This window comes from Lathamus discolor, chromosome Z (genome assembly GCF_037157495.1).
Source record: "Lathamus discolor isolate bLatDis1 chromosome Z, bLatDis1.hap1, whole genome shotgun sequence".
NCBI classification, from domain to species: Eukaryota; Metazoa; Chordata; class Aves; order Psittaciformes; family Psittacidae; genus Lathamus; species Lathamus discolor.
Genome location: NC_088909.1, coordinates 27,235,489 through 27,257,650, shown reverse-complemented (window position 1 = coordinate 27,257,650; position 22,162 = coordinate 27,235,489). Strand labels below are relative to the sequence as shown.

The 22,162-nt window shown below is 47.2% G+C and overlaps 2 protein-coding genes across 2 annotated transcripts in view; one reads left to right on the top strand and one right to left on the bottom strand.

Moving 5' to 3' along the window:
• Window positions 1-2,614, bottom strand: part of FRMPD1 (FERM and PDZ domain containing 1) — a 41,936-nt gene extending 39,322 nt beyond the window's left edge. Inside the window, exon 1 of the mRNA XM_065661763.1 lies at window positions 2,555-2,614. The gene's annotated coding sequence lies outside the window, so the exon portion shown is untranslated. The remainder of the gene's footprint in view (window positions 1-2,554) is intronic.
• Window positions 2,615-14,891: 12,277 nt separating this feature from the next.
• On the top strand, window positions 14,892-16,228 carry TOMM5 (translocase of outer mitochondrial membrane 5). The gene is made up of 2 exons (XM_065661887.1): window positions 14,892-15,193; window positions 15,722-16,228. Exons 1-2 carry the CDS (start codon window positions 15,073-15,075, stop codon window positions 15,754-15,756), a joined length of 156 nt encoding a protein of 51 aa, XP_065517959.1. The 5' UTR covers window positions 14,892-15,072; the 3' UTR covers window positions 15,757-16,228.
• The last annotated feature ends 5,934 nt before the right edge of the window (window positions 16,229-22,162 follow it).

The window sequence follows — 22,162 nt, the reverse complement described above, 5'->3', positions numbered from 1 at the left end:
GTCCATTACACACAAACTGAAGAAAATGATAAACGGAATGTTCAAGGTGGAAAGGAGAAAAATCAATACTTCCCCCTGAACAGCTTTCACCTCTAAAAATGGACTTGTGTGGAAGTGTGTGAAGACTTTTACCCCTTCAGCTATATCTCTCTGGACAAGGACTGCCATGACAGAAAGAATGCCCCAGTCGCTGTATGCACACCACCACAGAATCAAGCAGCTCAGCCTGTTGGTAACACATTTATGGCACCTCTGATTTGAACAACAGGGTAGGTGGGAATCAAACCAAGCAACACAAAACACAACATCAAAGCAGATTCTGTGGAGAACTCCACATACCGGTGCTGATCTCTGTGTTTCGGTGCAGCCCTTTAACCAGCAAACCAGCCTCTAAAGTTCGGCACTTTGGAGTATTCCCAGTGTCTTCCTGTGATTGTATGGAAGAAAAGTCACCTCAGAATATAAAAGTTCAAGGTGGGCAACACAACATGTTCCTTCATATCCATCGGTATGGATAATCTTTACATGTGCCTCGGATTTCACCGAGCATGAAGACCATATATTAGGAAACAACTTTTCCATAGCCTTTTGGCAAATGCCAAGAAAGTAAGAGTAAATAAAGGGAAAATAAATGTATTTCAAAAATAGTGATTTGGGAATTTCATGCTGTGTACAGAGCCATTTCAAAAAAAGCCTAAGAGGTTCTCTTCAGCTTTAAAAACACCAGGCTCTTTGCAAGCATTAGAGCTGAGCTAACTAAATAACATTAAAAACACTGCTTTATTTGCTAGCAGATTGCTCTGCAAGAATTTACAGGGCTATTTACAACAACTTAAGAGCAGCAACACCCAGGATAAATTAGATAGCACTAAACTTGAAAATGTGTGCCATATGCCTGCTAGAGAAGCAAAGGAGTCTCCGTCACAGCAAACTCTACGCTTGGCTGCAAGCCCAGCTGCATCCAAAGCACGCCATTTCTGGTGCCAAGCCATTCTTTCCCATAGCAGTTGCAGTTGGTACAGGACATGACCAAGAAGCTTTGTCAGTCAGTAGGAAAAGAACGACACCTGCCATTTGCTGGGAGGCTCCAGAAGTTTCTTTTAAGCCCCCTTTCCACCCAGAGCCCTCCTACCCCGCTACAATTTCTACAACTTCAGATAGTTTCCCACTAATGGGGTAAACCCATCCTCAACAGAGTGCTGCAGCAAAGATGCATGATGCTCAAGAGGTAGAGATCAGCATGTACATCCAGAACAGGTTACCCAGGTGGAAGATGGCAGGTGCATTTTCAGTGGTTAGATAGCTATCATAAGGATCTACAAATTAAGCAAATCCAAACACTTTGGATTACACCAATCTGTAACAACTGGCAGGCAAACACCGACTGTCACCCTGCCCTTATGTGTCTGTCCTTTAGAGAGGTCTCACCTCTGTGCCCCAGCTGCTCCACAGAAACCCTGTCTTTGTCCACTGAGACTACTGCTCTTGGCAAGGAAGAAGCTCATCACAGAGTGCTACACCTAATGCTTGCATACAAAAGCCACTCTGACTTCTGGTCCCTTAAGCACAGTTGAAATGTCTCTCACAATATTTTCCCATTGTGGTTAAAAATCTAAATCACTGACTGCGAATTCCACAAAAGAGAGGTGCTACTTGGGCTGGGTGTTTTTTTAACTGTTTGCTAGTTTTGCATTTGAGGGATGGTGGTGGTGTACGTATAGCTTCCTCCATGAAAAAGAAAATTATCTCACTGTGTTTGGTGCAAGATAAGGCCAGAAGACACTTAGCCAGTCACCTAAATGAAAAGAGAGGCACACAAAATTCAAGGTTACAAATGTTTCACTAACACAGACATAGCTAAGGCAGCTACCACCCAGCAAGGCAGGTATTTCTGGATGAAAGATAACAGCAGGACAGTAGACCAAATCTCAAAGCCACAAGCTTTCTGTTGTACCCCGGGTTAGATTGCCACAACGTCTCCCATCTCAACCTGGCCACCACCACCAGCTAAGCCAGCGCAGCAACACTCACTTTTCTGCTCACAGCCAGTTTTGGGGCAGACATCCCTGCAACTGGCTATAAACTCCAGCAGCAAAACAATTTTTTCATGTGGCTCTTGAGAAACAGCCGACGCGGAGCCCGGACCAGCAGCACTACTTACTGCAAAGCCTTTTTCACACGAGAACTCCCGTTTTGACCATCTCAGTTGACACACGCGGCTCCGCACCGCTGCCAGCGCGACCCAGCGGGACCCAGCCTGCCCCGCCGGCGGGGACAGCGCCCGGGCGGGCCAGCCCGCTCTTGCAGCGGGAGAAGCTCAACGGCCGCCCCGCACTCCCTCGCCCCTCCCGGCCCCCTCCTCGGCGGGGGCTCCAGCGGGACGGACCCACCCGCCGGAGCCCTGGGGCGCAGCAGCGAGGCGCGGCCCCTTACGAGGGCCCCGAAGCCGCCGCGCATGTCGGCGCGTGTCCCGGGTAGTCCCGCAGCTCCGATGCTCCCGAGACAGGAGAGGACGCACATCTCACCCCACTGCGGAGAAAAGCCCCCCTGTTACCTGCTGCCGGGAGCAAAGAGACGAGCCGGCTGTAGCGACGGCTCAGGTGCGGCCGGTGACCGGGAGGCGGGGCCGGAGCAGCGGGGACGGGTCCACCCCTCCGGGTCCGCGCCCCCGCCCCGCCCCGCCAGCATAAACAAGTCCTGGAGGCCGTAGCCCCTCTCCAGCTGCTGGAGCAGACTCTGCCGTGAGTAGCAGCGCAGCCACAGAAACATACAGAGCTGTCCCGGACGGCCCCGGTCCACTCAATAGTCGTCCCCTCCTGTGGTCTCACCCCGTAGGGACTTAAACCCGCTGATCACATCAGCTCCTCACAATTTGTCAGGCTGGATCATCACCAGCACTTGCATACTTTCTTGCATACCCACACCACTCTAGCTGCTGCACCATTGACAAATGGGCCACTCTGACGCAGCAGATAGAGAGTCTCTCATTCAGGAAAACTGTTAGAAGTGGAGTTGGTGGTGGCAGGACAGAGACTGACCCAGAATGGCCAGAGGAGCACCCTGAACACAACTGTTTATATGCTGCTGTCTCTTTTTATCACCTTATTCCTCTGTTTTCCAACATTTGTTCTCCCCAAACCATGTCAATGCCTGTGTTTCCCCACATTTGGTTCCTCCCTGGGCACCTGTCCTGGGTTTAGCAGTAGCAGTCAATTTTTCTCCTTCTTCGTAGCTGCTGCAGAACTGTGTTTTGACTGCTACTGCTAAACCCAGGGCAGCACCCTATAATAAGCCTTGTACAATCCTTGAATGCTCGTCCCCTGCATCCCATAACATGTCCCATGTTGATGGTAGAGTCCTAAGGATACTCAGACATCATATCCTTTTGATAGGTTTCATGCCCGGACTGTGGGCCTGAGCCTCCCCCAGAACAGCTCTGGGAAGGTCCTGGACAGGATTTCCCTTCCTCTGAGTTCCTAATTTGTGTTCTCAACTGCCTTGGTGCCCCTGTGATCCTCTGGGCTTGTGGAGTTGGGCTTCTGTTGGGCTGATGACTCCTGTATGGGCATGGGAGTAGGCAGAGCAGGGTATCATTTGTGTTTCCGCTGCCATTGTGCCTCTGTGCTCCTCTGCGGGTGTGTAGAGCGCTTTTGTCACATAACACAGTGTGCAGCACTCTTGCTCTTGGTACTCTGGGCACGAAGGTGTTGTGAAGGACAAAGAAAGTGGGTACAAGGCTGCTTGAAGATTGCCTGGCACTATGTGACTTTCATTAGGCACAAATGGGGACACAGGAACCCAAATCCACTGTGTCAGCTCTTACTTTCCTTCTCTGACTCCAGCCTTTGCTGTAAAAATGCCCTGCTCTGTGCTTAAACTCCACTGCAACTGTCCGCAGCTCTTTATTTAGCACAGTGCTCGTCAGGAAACAAAGACTCACCTACTGAAAGGTATTGATTTTTTCTGCTTTGTGCCTTTCTGGTTTTGCTCTTTCATACTCCCTAATTAGCCACAGTATTTCTGCACTTTGGGTCCCTCTGCCTTTACCTATGCTACTCTTTCTGCTCTTTTTTCAGGGACTGCTTTTCTCCCAAAGCAACTCACCCGCAGAAACAATGGCTATTTTTCTTTTCTGCTGATGTAAAAGCTTTTTTCTGTCACCTTTCATGATCAGTACTATTTTGCTGTCCCTGAATTTAACAAAAATGAGGCTGGGGCATGAAATCTGTAATCAATATAACATTAAACAGTGCCCAGGAAAAGGTCTTGCATCAACTGCTGATTCATGGAGCTTTCCTGGACAATCTGCATTGCATTTCCCTTCCTATCAGTCCCCTGGATGATGTTTTCAAAGCAATCCACACAGGAAGCAGGAGCTTGAAAAAAGAAATAATATTAAGTCACAGTTCTTTCCTGGGGATTAAAACGATCCACTAACAGGACAAATCAGACCTTCATGCCAAGCTACCAAAGGCATCAGATTTGTACCTCTGTGAGGTGGAACTGGACATGTGAATTTCTTCTCTCTGATTATTCTAGGTTTCAGAAGCCTGGGGAACATTTCTCCAGAAAGTTACGAGACATTTTGTCTCTAAATAACATTCTTTCATTGCTCATGTTTTGATCATGAAACAGCTGACTAATAAAAGCTTTCTGCCTGTCCCATTTCAAAATTAATTGGAAGCTTCCACCTTATTTTTACTTACCTGCCAAGCTGCTTCTATGAAGAACGCAAAAGTATCAAACCTCTGAGAGCTCATCTTTGTCGTGAGCTGAACCTGTGAACCTATCTGCATGTCCTGTGATCCAGATAATTGCTCTGGAACTGCTGAGCTTAAGGATCCAGAAAGTTGCATCTGCTGAAGAAGAATGACTAAGAGAGATTTCATGAAGGAGAAAGAAACCTTCACATTTCATGTATGTGAAAAATTGAACTTTGCTGATTAGTCAGCTCCTTTCTCAGAGTTCCTTAGTCTGGATGTGGCAAGGCTTCCCAGCCACGTTTGAGTGTCTGTGTGCTGCAGGTTTTTTGGTTCCATGAACTACACAGAAACAGCTCAAGTTCCCTGACATTCTGCCTGCCCTTCTGCAGGATAAAGGTACAGACAAGGCAAAACCCCTGCGTGGTTTGCCACACCAGTCTGCTGCTGCCACCTAGGCTGGTTGTCTGATGACATTTCACCCGTTGAAAGTCATTCAGCACTATGTGAGTGACCCAAACTATCTTAAAATCATAAAATCATTGTATGGTTTGGATTCGAAGTGATCTTTAAAGGTCATCTAGTCGAACCTGCAATCATCAAGTTGCTCAGAGCCCCATCCAACCTGGCCTTGAACACTTCCAGGGATAGCACAGTCACAGCTTCTCTGGGGAGCCTGTTCCAGTGTCTTACCACTCTCATTGTAAAAAAATTATTCCTTATATCTAATCTAAATCTACCCTCTTTTAGTTTAAAACCATTACCCTTTGTCCTATCACTATAGGTGCTACTAAAAAGTCCATCCCCATCTTATAGCCCCCTTTACATTTTGAAAGCCTGCAAGTCACCCTGGAGCCTTCTTTTTTCCAAGCTGAATAACCCTGACTCTCTCAGCCTTTCCTCACAGCAGAGGTGTTCCAGCCTTCACATTGTTTCTGTGGCCCCCTCTGGACTGCTCCATGTCTTTCTTTTACTGAGAACTCCAGAGCTGGACACAGTACTCCAGGTGGTATTTCACCAGAGCAGTTTAGATGGAAAGAATCCCCTCCTCTGACCTGCTGGCCACACTTCTTTTTATGCCACCCAAGACACCTTTTTAAAATATAACATGGCATATGTGACCAGTAAAAGACAAAGCAGCTCAAAAGTCAGAAGAGGTGAGAAAGATGTGTTGTACAGGTGCTTGTACTGGAGTCCATTCAGAGAAATGGCAGTTATGAGGAGGGTGTGTGTTCTTCCAAGCCTTTATATGTGCACCAGCTCTCCCTGGTTGGGTAGACCTGTCTGGCAAGCCAGGCTGCAGGTTGAGCCAGGCCATCTCTCTGAATCTCTCATGCAGAATGCCTACCCCTGTGTGCTTAAAAAGGGCACATTCTGCCTATTTACAGCTCAACCTGACAATCTTGCTAGTAGCTGGTTTCTTATATGCGGACAGCAAAAAGGCAAAGAGCACTGAGAAGCTCCAAAGCCTGCTGCGCAGGCACCTCTCACCAAGCTCTTTTTAAGGAAATACTTTCAGATCCCTTAGCAAGGAATGGACAAATGAACCCCTGAAGCAGAAAAGCTCAAATACATGAGAGCCAAACTATTTGCCCTTCAAACTTCTGTTTTCCTTCTTACATCTTTGACAATCTGTTTCAATGACAGAGAGCTCAAAAAGGAAGCCACAATTTTTGTATGTGATGGAAGGCAACTGAGAGAGTGTGATAAGAGAAATACTTCTGTTACTTATGTAAGTGACCAGAAAATATTTATCCTGAAGATTCAAACTCATTCAAACTGTGCAAACATAATATTTTGCTACATGCTCTAATTCTACTTAAGGGTAGCAATTACTTCTTAAAGCAATACAGACAAATGATACAAATTATATCCACTTTTTGGTTCCCTTCAGCATAAAGGTCAGTGCATCCAAACTTCTGAAGACATCAGAAATCATGTTCAGCCACCTGATGCAGGGGCAGAACATGCTGTGGCTATGTATCACAGTTTTTTGGGGATTGCATTTCCAGTTCTCCCTGTCCCAGGCCATAGGTAAGTGAATGGTGATTCTGAAATATTTGCCTTGAGGCAGGTTTTTGGGCTGGACAGGAAGAGTTGACACAGTGGCTGAATATACCACTGCACAAGAATCTACACAGCGTCGTACCTTGTTCCTAGAAAAAGTCAGTGCAATGTATTTTTCAGAATCTTTCTCTGCTTAAGCTCCTTGCCATTTTGCTTCCCCCTTCGGATTAGCCATCCAGTTGACAGTTCTGCTAAAGCATAATGTTAGACGGAGTAGATCCAGTTTCCATTTTGGAGTCTGCTATTCAATGAAGTTATCTGTGCCAGAGAGTCTTCCTCTTGTACAACTGCCAAGATTCCTGCTGGAAAGGTGTGATTGGCACTGCTGACTTTCCCAGCCCTAAGTAGCTCCCATGAGCTGTAAGCCATGCCAGAGCTTCTGGCTGAAATTTGTTGAAAGGAAAGTCTTTGAACCTAGTGAAATCAGAGGCAGAGCTCTGTGTATAGTCAGATGCCTATCTTGTAGACTTTTTCTCTTCAGTGAGAGAAAACATTACCTGCCTCAGAAAACTTAGGAGAGGAGATGAACGGACAGAAGACTATGCTGTCTCTGGGTGTCTGTTACTGTAGTGCTGGATAGTATGACTACTGTGTGAACTATGGGCAGTGATCTTGCTGTACAGCTGCCCCAGATGCCATGTGCAATAGCTCCATTTAGCTGTGCACCATTTGAGTAGACAAACTCGCTGGAAATTTGCAAAATCCTATATAACAGCCCTTGTCTTCTTACCTACCCTTCACTCCAAAGGCTGCAGATACAGGCTGGAAAACACAGGCAAAAAGAAAAAAAAAAGAAAAAAGGAGACGAAAAATGAGATGAGACTGAACTGAAATGGGAGACCCAGCTTCTCACAGGCAATACCGGCAGGACAAACAGTCCTGTTTGGAGGGTCTGCCAGACCCTCGGTGCCAATGCACTGAGCACTGAGCACTGAGCCTCAGACTCCAGCAGCAAGGGCCATGCACACTGTTTGTGTACCTATGCACTAGAAGAGATAGCATTGACCTTTACACCAGGCCTGAGAAACTGAGAGGCATCAGCAGGGTGGGAGGGAAGTGTCCCTTCAACTTGAATTGGCAGTCACATTAATTTGCTTTTTGTGCTGGTTTGATGAAGCCCAGAAAATATATATTTGTACAGTCTGACCGACTGTGTGGAGCCCATAGAGAGAGACTACACAATGTCAAGCTGAAATTTATTGGCCAGACAGAGACTTCTTTTTTTCCCACAAAGACAAATGCTGCCATTAGTATATGTATCAGTATTGATTCCTCTGATGGGGCGAAAGGGTAAACATGGTAGGTAGCACCAAGGTTCCAGCACTGTCTGCTTTGCCTCCCCCTAGTGCTTCTGCGAGGCTTCCCCTGGGCCTCTAAAATGCCTTTGGTATGAATCAGTGATAAACGACATGATCCAATGCCAGAAGTGAAGGTTTCTGGCACTTCTCTGAATCTTACTGGTAGATGCTCAAGGGGCCGCCATTAGCCAGAGCAAGCTAATGCTGCCTTGCTTAAGAGAAAGGCAGCCATGATGAACCATCTCCATGATGTGGGAGCAGCCCAGAAGCCCCAGAAACACCCCAGAAGAGTGTATGGAGGGCCACTTCACAAAACATCTTCATCAAGGAGGATCAAGCCATCTTAGTGAGTTCCTTTCTCCCACAAACCTGCCTGAGGTCATAAAAAAGACGATCAGGGCAGATTTAATTTCTGAGCACTATTTCTTGCCTTTCCTCTGCACTGGCTGTGGCTTACCTCAGCATCAGTGCCAGCACTTCATGGGAGGGGGAGAATCCTCAGTGCAAGAAGTCTGAATTTTCAGTAGCGCATCCTAGCTCAGGTCCATGGACAGCCCTGACTCTTCTCTGCATTCGCACCCAGCATACAGTCCTGCCACTGTCATCTGTTCCATGGCCTGCAGAGCCTGTTTGCACTTGAATCCTGCAGTTTCCCAGATAGTTTCCACTCACAGCAATGGAAGAAGAAACCAGAACCAAAGCTCCTCACTTAGGCACACACAAGTCATCCAAATCACAGGCACAAGGGAATGTTGATTTATTTAATGTGCATGCAGAAGGATGCCTGGACTTGGGCCTGCTTCTTGGTGGTTTTGCCACTGAGTTAAAGAGGCAGCCAGACCACAATATCATATCCTTGGTATATGAAATGCACCTTGGCTTATGTGGACCTTAACTGACTGACATGTGGAGTGAACTGGTTTCCTTGCTAAAGGAGTACAAATTAATGTTCTGTGTCACTAGTCAACCTTTTCTCAGCAAGGCTAGAAAAAAATGAACCTGTTTTTAAGCAATGTTAGGAAGTTTGATGGCTGCAATATTTTTAAGCAATGTTAGGATGTTTGATGGCTGCCAAAGCCATCAAACATAGAGGATGCATTTATATGGTAATACTGGGAAGTTTAATCCATTCACCTGAGTGTTCTCAAGTCTGTTAGGGAAAACAACATGCCTTCCCCGTCATCTTCCTGATCAGGACATAGGTTTGATATACATGCTACAGTCAAAACAACAGGTTTGTTTTAAGATTCTGCTCTAGCAATGGTGAGCACACACAGGGCTGCTTGGCTGCTTCCTCTGTGCAGCACTGGTCGCAACATTTGTGTACCTTGGTACTCCCTTTTCTCATTCCTCAACCTTCCTTTTTGCAAATCTTGCACTTCCTTTGTCTGTCCGAATCTCCTCCCAAAGGAACAACTGTCTTATAACTATTTTTCCCCACTGGTACTGTGGTGGGGTTTGTTTGTTTGTTTGGGTTTTTTTAACATCTATGTCCACTTTGGTATTTCTGATACTGTTACCTCGGTAATCTTGGCATTACGTGCTATTACGGACAGTTACTGGCATTATCCCGGAAAGACTGCCCTGCTTCTCTCCAGATATCTTTGAAAGTTTAGCTTTTCCTCACATCATTGCTTCAAAGCCACTTGGCAGAACCAGCTGTTCCTTGTGGCATCATGTGCAACTTTTGTCAGCTTTTCATACTATTACCTGCCACATGCAGCCATTTCACATACCATGTTGTGCGCTTGTCCACTTTCTGTTCAGGAACTTTTACCTCAAGTCAGTGGCTAGTAGTCTGCTTGTAGCCCCAGGAAATGCAAGCTACATTTTCATACAATTACAGGACTGAGTAAAACTATATAACACTATACGAGTTATCAAAACTGCACCATTTGGGGGTTTGAGGGAATGCTGGAAAATTACTGCAAACATTTCAAGGACAGTTCAGGAAGCTGTTCATGCTGCTGTAAAAACCCGAAGGCAATGTCTTCTGTTCCTTGCTGGTCACTCCACACCTTAAGTCTCCTGCCTACTCAATGTGGATGTCTCCTAAAGAAAATGTTTATCATCCCCACATCTCATAAAAGGACAAGGAGAATGGGGAGGCTCCAGTAAAAAAACTTGTGGCAACAGCTTCCCAGCCAATGTCCTGGCAGAGTCCTCACTTACATTTGGTCTTCTCCTTGCTCTAGTCTCTTTTCAAGAGTGTGTCATGTTTGATTCAATTTTGCCCAAATTTGCCCAAGTTCCTTTATCTTCTGCAGAGCAGTGCTCAGGAAAACAGCCTCACTTCTGCTTTTCAAATACAAATCAAGACTGGGAGGACGAACAGTCTTGAGATGTAAGACAAGAATCCTTGCTTTTCTGCACAGACGAGCTTGGCACCTGCCAACCCGTTTCTGCTAGCAAAGACCAGAGAAACCTACATTCAGAGTGAAATCTCAACAAGACTTCTTGGAAGGCAGCAGAAAAATGCTAGTTTATGTTAGTTGCAGATCTGGGCAGCTCTATTGTATTTTCCTACAGAGTCTTGCTGTAAAGCTCTCAGGAGGGCAGTGTTCCAACTTCAGTGGTGAGAAGAGATTGCCCCTTCATTTGCACTGGGGAGTTGAATTGAATGTCCTGCAAATATGCTAGGAGTAGGGTAGTTTGAGAACACTCCTCCTTGGCCATTCTTTGCAAAGTCACGGAGGGCTCTTGAGGTAGCACTGTTGCAGATTGTCTTAAGTTTTACTGAACCTTTCTATATTTTGTGTTTGTTTGTGAAACACTTACCTATAGGAACATCTTGATTGAAGAAGTTAGCCCTTATGTCAGTATGGGTTGCTGTGCTGCTTGAAATCCGACGCTGTGTTGCTTGAAGTCCCTGTTCTCTGGAATGTATTACCTTAGTCCTTACTCTCTAAACCATAACCAGGGCACCTAGGGTCTGTTGTATATAGGATGAGTTACTTGACAGGCTGGCAAGGTAGCCAGCCAACTTGTCAACAAAATAAGTTTAGGGTGCCATTTAGATGAATTATCCTTATTATGCTCTCATTATAATACTAAAAAACATACCCACAGATCAAGAAGACCCTTGCTGAGGTGAAGACCCTTCCTTCACACAAGCATAGTAATAGAAGAGAACGACACAGCAGATACCATGATTATGTGCAAATCACTAACTAATCATTGTAACTGGAGTGTACTATCTTGTAATTTTAAGGTATAAATGTAACTATGAGATAGGCATGGGGTGTGCTTGATTTGTGGAAATTCCACCTAGCACCCAGCACTGCAATAAGGAAGTGCCTGCTTTTTAATGCTACACTGATATTAAGGAGTTTTATTCTCCTGACTTCTGGTGACAGCGCTGAAAGGCAGGAAAGCTCTCCCAGACAGTGACACAATGAAAGCAGCTGCGCTGTAATTGGCTTTGCCTCGAATCATAGGCAGTTTGGCTGAGAAAAAACCATTTTTTGCAGTTACCTGCCTACAGTGCATTGCCTGATCCCAAGAAGCATAGGCAGAGCAGGGTGGCCTGCAGAACTCAGTGGGTGGTGGTGGATAGAGACACAAGACACTGACTGCTTGCTTCATTGTCTCCAGGCATTAACAGCACCTGTGGCCATCTCTGACCATATTCCTGGCATGTGAGTAGGAGTTCTGAAAGTATTGCTTCTTCTGAAAGTATTGCCGGCTCCCTGTCACAGGCAGGAAATAAAGGCTTGGCTGGCTGAAACCTGTATGCTACAAACAGAGTTCAGAGGGAGGTAATTCAAGCCAGCATTCAGGGTGATCCATTATCCTGACTGAAACTCACCCACAGCCCAGCCTCCCATGACCTTTAGCGCCCAGAGAGATGGCTTTCTGGTTGGCAAGGGGCGTCGCCAAAGTCAAGATCTTTGTCCCTCTTTGTCTCTTTGTACCTGTTAAGTATTACTGCCCTTGGATGGTCTCCCTACACTTGTTTGGGAACAGGGGTTGCCCTTGTACAAGACTTTGCATGATGGGGTTCTGCACTGAGGTGAAGGCTCCACTATACTAAACGAAGCAGCACAGATAAGTCAGTTACTAGCTGAAGCAGTAACAAACTCTATAGATCGGCAATGGTACCAAAGACAGTGGTGTATTATTCAGGAGACTGCACAACTACATTAATTCTTTACTGCAATTAGAGAAAAAACAGTTATCTATGAAGTCCTACTGTTAATAGATTACTCAGAATGAAGGCACTCAGAAGAGTTCAGAGGGGCCAGCAAGGCAATCTCCGCTCCTGCCTAGTGCACTATAACCTCCTCTCCGCAGTGATCAAGCATGCCGAGACTAGTCTACTTTTCAGGACTGTCCTCATGTACACACAGTAGTACCACACAGACTGGGAAGCCAGTGGGGTATGCAGCAGGGATACAATGATGTGGCTGGAGCTGCTGAGTTTGAAGCTGTTGTGTTGTGACATGCTTTGAAGTGTCATGAAGTGTAATCCACAAAAGGAGGCTCTCTATCTGTGTCCACCACTTCTAGACAGAGCCACGTAGTGCATTCCCATCCCCAAGGCAAGATCAGACATAGTACCAGCTCCTTGAAACCATTATCAATTACAGACCAATCGTTGGTAACAGACATCCCAAGAACTATTACTTGAACAGAGCTATGGAATCACAGAACCATTAGGGGTGCAAGGGACCTCTGAATGTCATCCAGTCCAGCTCCCTGCCAAGGCAGGGCTACTCAGAGCAAGTTACACAGGAACATGTCCAGGTGGGTTTTGAATGTCTCCAGACAGGGAAACTCCACAACCCCCCTGGGCAGCCTGTTCCAGGGCTCTGACAACCTCAACGTAAAGAAGCTTTTCTTCATGCTGAGATGAAACTTGTATTTTAGTTTATGGCTATTGCTCCTTGTGCTGTCACTGGGCACCACTGAAGAGTCTGGCACCATTCTCCTGGCACCCACCTTTGAGATATTCATCTGCATTAATGAGATCCCCTCTCAGTCTCCTCTTCTCTAGAGTAAACAGGCTCAGCTCCTGCAATCTCTCCTCATAAGAAAGATACTCCAACCCCCTGATCATCCTTGTGGACCTCCCCTGGACCCTTTCCAGTAGCTACTTATCTTTCTTGTACCAAAGAGTCCAACACTGAGAACTGGACACAGTTCTCCAGATGTGGCCTCACCAGGGTCAAGTAGTGGGGATTACCTCCCTTGACCTGCTGCCACACTCCTCCCAGTGCACCCCAGGACACTCTTGTCCCAAGGGGTGGCTCCAAGTCAATTTGTCATCCACCAACACTCCCAGGTCCTTCTCAGCTGAACTGCTCTCTAGTAGGTCACCCCCCAGCCTGTGCTGGAACTCGGGGTTCTTCTTCCACTCATGTTCCCCTCCCTACACTTGCCCTTGTTGAACCTCATTGTATTTCTCCCTACCCAATCCTCCAGCCTATCAAGGTCCTGCTGAATTGCAGCACAGCTTCAGGTGTATCAGACAGCTCCTTATCATCAGCAAACTTGATGAAAGAACGCTGTAACCCTTCATCAAGGTCACTGAATGGCACTGTACAATTTCTCTGTGCCTTATTATGTAGGGCTGTTTTACATCTGATGGAATGTGGTGGTGATAGGAGCTGGGAAAAAGGTTCGTGATATATACACGACTCTCCTCCATGACAGCTACATCTAACCAGAACTCCTGTTCCATGCCCCCATGGGCATGAGGAGAAAGGTTTGTGATATATACACGACTCTCCTCCATGACAGCTACTTCTAACCAGAACTCCTGTTCCATGCCCCCATGCAAGTGTACTGCCTGCACCACAGCTCCCCAGGTTCACACCCACAGGTCAACCAGACCAGGCAGCTTCTAGGCTGCTCTGCTGTAGTCTTAACCCCAGGGTGGAGAGAGCTGCCTTCCAGCCCTTGAGGAGCAGAGACTCAGGTGGCACTGATTCTGGATTTGCAGCAGGAAGACTCAAACCAGAAGAAACTGTGTAAATATGTGTCAAGGTTTAGACAAAGAACTGTCTTGTTCTCTGTAGATGACAGAATGGACGAAGGCCAAAGGACACCAGAGGAGGAGGAGAACATGCTTTCACCAAGAGCATTTATCTCCAACACAAGTTGGCAATGAAACTAACTTTTATGGTGTCCTGGACTGCCTCCACTGATATTAAAAAAAATCACACCTCTTTGAGATGAGACCTTTTCCCACAGAGACACTTACAGAACATGCATGGTGAAATAAATCAATACCATGCCTTTACACAGAGATGGGAGAAGAAGAGCCAATGATTGCACATTACTGGCCCATCATTGTAACTGGAGTGTACCACCTTGTAACTTTTGTGTATAAATGTAACCTAGAAGCCAGCATTGGGTGTGCTCGATCTGTAGAAACGCCCGAAGCAGCCTGCGCAGAATAAACGCTGTCTCCTCTCCGAGCAGAGCTGGAGTGTGTTTCAAGACTTCTTTTTCAAACAGGCGGCAGCTCAGCTCCCCACCACAGACCCATCTCCGCCGCAAGAAACAGCATGCTACTGTCTGCAACCTGGCAGGAGCAAAAGAAACACGCACTGCTGCCGGCAGAACCGTCGAATCACCCACTGGTTTGGGTTGGAAGGGCCTTTAAAGACCAGAGTCGCAACCAGTGGAACGGGAATCCCACACGCCCCACCCCGAGTTCGCTCCCCGTCCCTGACAGGACCCCGTGTCCCGGCTTACAGCCCGGCACGCGAGGCAGACGCGCGGCCGCAGAAGAGGCAGGACGCGAGCGGACACCAAGCGGCAGCTCGGCACCCGTACCAAGCCGGACGCGAGCGGAACGGACGCGGAACTACAGCCCCGGAGGCGGCAGCACGGCTCCGGAAGGGGTATGACGTCAGCGCGCAGCACGCCCGCAGCCCGGGCGGCGCAGCCGTGGTACTGCCGCTGCCGTCTAGCACCTCCGCCCGCCCTGTTCACGTGAGGTCCGCGCGCGTGGCTGCTCGCGCCGGCCGCAGCGGCGCGCGGGGACGCCGGCGCTGAGCATGTTCCGCATCGAGGGCCTGGGGCCCAAAATGGACCCGGAGGAGCTGAAGCGGAAGATGCGCCGCGACGTCCTCGTCTCCGTCCGCAACTTCCTCATCTATGTCGCGCTTCTGCGGATCAGTGAGTGCGCCGCCGGGCCGGGGTCGGGTGGCAGCCGGGGCCTGCGTGTGCCGGTGGCTGGGCACGTCCTCACGGGGGCGGGAGAGCCTCGGCATCCCGGCGGGGCCTGGGCGAACGCCGCGCTTCTGGTCTTCCCCATAGCATGGAAGAGCATCGCCATGCTGCCTCCTCTTGCGGGCAGTGCTGTAACGTGTTGCATCAGAGGCTCGCAGCCTTTTTTTCAGGGTGCCCTTCACTCCGTTTGGGTGATTCGACCCCCGCGTGGTGGTGTCGAGCGCTTGCCCAGGGCGTTGAACTGCAACACAAGCGGGCATACCCTGTGCCCCTTTGAATCATGCTACTTCACCCGTTAAAGCAGTCATGCACGGAGAGGAGGGACGATGTGGGAGGTGGGGGGTGGTATCTCACCCAGAGTCTGAATATTTTATATGTCACATAAACGTGTTGTAGTTTAATCGCAGACTCACTGTGGACTTCTTATTACTGTCAGCTGAGTTAAGTTCATGTGGCTTTATTTTATTTTTTCAGCTCCTTTCATCCTGAAGAAGCTGGACAGTATATGAACATTTAAGACTCAGTATATGAAAACATAAAATGGACTGTAGCTGCTTTCTTGTTTGCTAATTAAGCATTGTGATAGAGGCAGACATCCAATACTAAATGGTTTTAAAATGTTTCACTTAAGCATATCTGACCTGAGAAGGATAGCCTATTTGGGAGTATGGGGAAGATGCCTGTTCCTGCAGGTGAATTCTGGTCAAAGAATAGTGTCATCAAGTAACGACTTGTGATGGAACATTTCTTGTACTGTTTCGAAAAACCTTCCACCTCCATTTTGTACAAAGTGTTAAATGTTAGCAAGTTCTTTTTATTATGCAGCTACCTCTAAATTGCCACATGCTATCAATCTTGCTGAACTTGTCTGTATGAAAAATGAAGTTGTTAATGAATCCAGCTTGAAAAACAAAGTTGTTAATGAATCCCGCTCACAGCAGCTTGATTTGAAATAAATGGAAGAACAGTTGTGTCATTTAACTCTGGTAGTGATTTGTTTTTAATACTCATCACTTAAACTAGAGGTCATCTGGTATTGTATCTCTGGCTCTTGTCTTAACCTTGCTCTCTCCTCCACCTTAAAAATCAACTTACATTGAGGAAAAGCAAGAGAGTGAAAAAAGACAAGGTAATGGTGTGTTTTTCAGGTTGCTAAATGTGTAGCAACTGAGAGACATGAACATTTAGTCAAGATTCAGAGAAATAAAAGGAAGAAATGTGCTAAAGCGTTATTCAGCAGATCTGTACCAGTTTTCCCTTCAATCAGAACCTCCCGGGTCTTGAATTGCCACAAAGAAAAGCAGGAACACCATCGTATTTCTTCTTTGAGAGGTAACTGAGTTTAGGCACAACAGTCTTTTTACAATGCCTGTTACTGCCTCTTGCAGTACTTACAGTGGTTTGGGTGTTCCGTTAGTTTGTTGTGGTTTTTTTTAGTATCATGAATCAAGCTTGTTTTACCATGGCAAACTGCTGTATTCTGGTAGTTCAAGAGTATTATTTTACTCCAAGGCTGCCTGCAGCATTGTTGCCTTGCAGTGCCTACACTGATGTCAAAATAGGGGGTATTTCCTCAGAGAAACAGCTTGCTTTACGAAGGAGATTGTGATTGTCCTCTCTGAAAGGGGTTCAGTAAGCTTTGTACTAACGCTTATTAGTATCGACCCTGTACTGAGTTTCCAAAGCAGGAGTTGGATTTTCAGCTGTTTTGGTTTGCCTGAATCTTAAAAGATACATTTAGGATTTGACTTAATATCCCTTAGATCAGCTGCAGACTAAATCTCCAGAGAGGCTTAAATGCTTCTCAGACTTGTACTTAATGCCTGGAAATAACTTAGGGGAGTGCTAGCAAAGCCACCTGTAAAAAGTACTGAGTACTTGCCGCTGAGACAGGTAGAGGTTGAAAGTGCAGTTCATGAATGGCAGGCTAGTAAACTGGGTATTAATTTGGAAGCATAACAATCTGAAGGCTTCTAACCAGAGCTGATGCATGGCCATGTAGCCTTGGATGCCCACTGCAGTCAAATAATCCAGTCCTATTCTCAGGATTTTTCTGAGAAATTAAAGCAAGGATATTCTTGAGCTCATTGTTCTGATATCTTTGTAAAATGGAGCAAGCGTAACTGAATAAATTGTGGAATTATCCAGTTACTAATTAAAATTAATGCATCAGGTAACTGCATTGTTGGAGTTAAAATGTTGATGGTGGGAGTAATGAGATAACAGTGGCTCTGCCTGTGCTGGCCAGAATCTTCAGCCACCCTATCCTCTGCCTGGCTCTGGAGAATGAAACACTGGAATCCCTTTTGATGTTGGGTCTTGCAGGGTCAAGAGGTAGAGGGGTGGAGTACTCAAGCAGTGTAAGGATGTGAACGTTTCTAGCAAGCCACTTTATCCTTAAAATCATGTATGGCACTTTGTCCACTTGCAGGCACATTTCAAGGCATAACACAGCTGACATGTCAGCAGTTCTTCAAACTGGCTGTTGGGAACTGTTAAAAGACTCTTCTAGGAACTTGCTTTCAGGCACATTGAGAGATGAAGCCATCTCTTTATTAAAATAGCGGAAAATAAATGGCTGGTATTTTTCTGATGACTTTGGTTTTCTGCAATCTCATGTGCCAGGCAACTGCATTATCAGCAACCTCCTCACAGGAGGAGAGAGATCTGCAGCAGGAGAGTGAGTGGGGTGTCAGACTGCAGTCTGGCTGATGACTCATCTGTTGCCTTTTCATTTCTATGGCCTGTTCTGCTAAAGTGTAAGATGTGCTGCTGTGTGGTCTCAGACCCTACAGAAACATCACAAGCAGAGTGCCTATGTCAAGTATAGGGTCAGGATAGCAAGACAAGTAAAACGTAAGTTCTTGTGAAGCTCAGAGCTCAGCTTATCCTGTAGATACCTTTTTTCAGGTGATGTTATGACTGCAGTAGGAGGAAAGCATTCTGATTTTCCCACACATTCTAGGCCTTAGTAACATCGAGTTTTCTTTCTGCTCTGTCTCAGGGACCTCTGTCACCCATCTGTGTTGAGGACAGTCTAAGCCTATGTCAAACTCAGTGCGGAGTCCTCATCTGTTTGATTATAGTTAACTTGATGCAAGCAGGTTGCAAGCTTACCTTAGGTAAAGGATGTAAGACTGAAAACAAAGATGAGCCTAAGTCCAGAATTGGACCATATCAACATGACGTTTCCATGCACTTACGCTTCTCAGAGCTGTTTTGTCATTTTCAAAAATAACCTTACCATCATAATACTTTTGGACCTGCAGATTTGTGCATCACCCATTGCATTAAAGGATAATGCTAGTGATCTGTGCTACTCAGTATTCAAATAACAGTTCTGAAGCAGAACATTAAATAGCTTAATTCAGGTAACTGCAGCTTTGTATCTGAGACTGAATAGTCTTTGTGTGGCTCTCATGCATGAAGACCTTTTGCACTTTTTACAAAGTGGTATTCTGGGGCTCTTTTAATTACTAAATGCGTCACAAACATGCAGTTAGAGAAGTCCTTTGTCCAATGCTTTCCCCATTTACAACCTTCCTTTTCAATGACAAGGTTGTGTAACAGGCTTTTTCTGAGGCTGCCTGTTTCAGAAACTAAAGAAATTGGTAGTATTTTTTTGTCTGAACAGAGTTGATACATATACCAGACAAGAACCTATTAGGCATGTGCAAGTATTTACTTAAATTGCATTAATCTTCTGCTTGGGATTATCTGATGCAGGCACAGAGGACAGAGGCATCCTGGGATGTGCTGTATTCAGCAATTAACAAGTTACTGTCCTGGTGTTTGTGAGAAAATAATTCCCAAGTAAAGAGCAGCTGTCTCTAGTTGGCCCCCTTCCTGAGAAAGACATGCTATTCAGTAGAGACAAAAGCACTCTTCCTTTACATGCTGTCAGAATACCTCTCTTCTCTTGTGTTTCCCCAGCGCACAGCTCCACACATCAGCTACACAGCTCTGACCATGTGCTTTGGAGTGAGGCCATCCAGCCATGATCCCGCAGCTGGAGGAGACATAGGCAGGTGGCCCAGCAGCCAGCACATTGGGAAGTGTGGCCCAGCCTACGCTGGGTGCAGACAGTCTCACAGTCATCTCAGTAAGCTGGTAACCTGCTGAAGGCTGCTGACCCAAATGGTGCAACAATCTAGGCAAATGGAAGGATTTGTAAAGCAGTTCAGTTGACAATGGCTGACACTTCCAGAGTGACACCCAGGCTGTACAGAGGCAGGGAAAATCACCTTGTGTGGTTTGTTTTTTTTTGTTGGTAGAACCTGGTAGGAAATAGTAATATCCTTGACTTTTAAACACTGCCCTTACAGTGTCACCCTCCAGTTTATATGTGCTTTTTCTCACTGTGGTGGAGTATCAAGGGCTTGATTCAGTTGCTCACTGGTGGTTGCCAGCCTCTTGCAGCTGCTTTGAGGGGGGCAGGTCTCCATGTGTCCTTTGTCATACTTGTAGACAATATTCCAGCCCCTCAGGCCCCTTCTCAATACAGACAAATGCAGAAAGAAACAAGCCCCTCTATTTCTTAAAAGTTTTTGGTAACTCCACCAACTTGAATACAGCACACAGTGTCACACGGTCAGAAAACCTTAATGGAGTTTTCTGTTCCTGGCAACCAGTGCAAGGGGTGACAAACAAAGGAAGAGCTCCTATGCAATGGCCACTCATTATGACTTCCCAACTGAAGAGCCTAGGCTTTACAGCAGGACTGTTCTTTGTTTACATGCAGTGCTTTGCCTTAGGTTTTAGCCCTGTCTTTTGGATGTATCCCCATCCTGGAGAGTCATCTTGGTTGATGAGAAGTTCCCCATGCCCTAGCAGTGTGCACTTGCAGCCCAGAAGCCCCCTGTGTGATGTGCTGCGTCCCCAGAGTGTGAGCAGCAGGTCGAGGGAGGGGATTTGCCCCAATACTGTGCTCTGGGGAGACCCCCCCTGCAGTCCTGCATCCAGCTCTGGGGCAACAATACAGGAGGGATGTGGAGCTGTTGGAGTGAGTCCAGAGAAGGCCACAGAGATGCTGCAAGGGCTGGAGCAGCTCTGCTCTGGAGACAGGCTGAGAGAGCTAATCTTGCTTACTACACAGAGAAGTTGCATAGCTATTTTGCCAGCCTGCCCCATTTCTGTCCCAATCAACTAATTTCCAGTTACTTTTATTCATTTTTACCAATGCAGCTTCAGCTTCATACTCACTTTCAGTTTTCTACAGCCATAATGTTTTAAGAACCTTTAACATAAAACCATGTCAGGTTTTGAAGCAGTCAAATCATGTGTTGCCTCCCTCCCATATCCCTCATTGTACAAGCACAAGGTGGTTTCAAGTTCAATTTTAGCAATGCAATTAAGTTTGAAAATATCCATTTATCACACGTGCAGGAATAAAATTTCTCTCCACTTAAAGCCTCTGTTCCGGAGGTGTTACTTTTCCAGCAATTGGCACTGCACTGGCAAATGCCAGGTATTTAGTATTCAATCTACTTACAAATCAGGTGGCTTAATGCAAGCTTATTGACTGGTGCCTGAAGATGGGGAGTGATGTTTTCAAATACTGGGACTCACCAGTTTCTCATGATTGGAAGTAATGTGTGACTCATTCACAAAACCTGAAAATTTTGGGAAAAATGAAAATATCAGTGTCTGAAAAAAAAAAAAGTCACATGCTGAAATTTAAAATTCAGAGAGGCCAAAATGTACTGTCTAACCAGCCTAATGACCCTGAGGGGAGGTTGCAGGTCAGGCCTGCGCTAAACCTAGGGTCACACTTGGTGGTAAAAGTGTCAGGGGTCACATACCCCCTTCAGGTTGTGCTGCCATCATGTCACTGAGTGCCACGGCCACCAATGACCTTGAACGTGGTTAGTACAGGGGTACTGGCCCCGGAGAAATGGGGGAGCGGGGGGCTGTGGTCAGGGGCGCTGGGCCCTGAGGCAGGGGTTGCGGTGGGGTCTCTGACACTCCCTCAGTGCCGTCCTGGCCACCATCGCAGCCCTGGTGGCCGCTGAGGCCCGTCCTGGTGAGTCACGGCCTCCTCACAGGCCGGGCTCCGTAGCGCGCGGGGAGGCCGCCGGGGGTGGGGCGTGGCCACGGGGTGCTCAGGTGATTGGCGCGACTGAGAGGGGGCGTGGTCGTGGCTGCTTGAGGGAGGGGTCATGGCGCAAGAGGGTGGGTGGTGCCGCGCGGCGAGGGAAGCGCACAGTGTGGCGGAGGAGCTGTTGGAGCCGGCTGAGGCAGCGGGCTGTGGCAAGGAGCGGCCATTGAGAGAGGGCCCGAGTCCTTTGGCTGAAGGCAGGGTGGCGGCAGTGTCCCGGGGCTGGCCCGCTTGGAATGGCCTGCGGGACCAGAGCAACTGGGAGAAAGGGGACCAGGCCGGAAGGGCCATCCGCCGCATCGCAGTCCTAGAGTGGCAGAAGGGTGTCCTCTGCCGGCGCCCCAGCCTGCGAGTGCCACTGGGAGGCTGCGGGGTGTTCTGGAAAGCCAGCACTGCAAGGGCAGTGGGGTGTACTGGGTGGCCGTGGAATATACGGGAATGGGGATCTGGATCATACTGGAAGTCCTGAGGAGGGCGCTAAGCCATACTAGGATTCGCTGGACCCTACTGGAAAGCGAGGGTCTGGACAATTCTGGGGCTCATGAGGAGGCTCTGAGCCATACTTGGGAGACGTATGGGGGCATGTTGGGGGGGCGGCAATGCCTGTATATTGTCACTTACTGGTGGTTGTTGGAGAGGGGGAACATGTGCCACATACAGGTGGCACAAATCGGCAAGAAGTAGGGCGAAAACCAGGGGAAATAGTGGAAAAAAACTTAGGATAAAATGGGGAAATAGAGGAGCAGAAACAGGCACAAGCCAAGGGAAAACAATGAGATGGGGAAACTTTAGGGGAAACTGGGAAAATGAGGAAAAAT

Coding starts and splice junctions, on each gene's coding strand:
- TOMM5 (XM_065661887.1), top strand. CDS start 15,073: ATGTTCCGCATCGAGGGCCTGGGGCCCAAAATGGACCCGGAGGAGCTG. Junction 15,194..15,721: donor TGTCGCGCTTCTGCGGATCA/GTGAGTGCGCCG, acceptor TTATTTTTTCAG/CTCCTTTCATCCTGAAGAAG.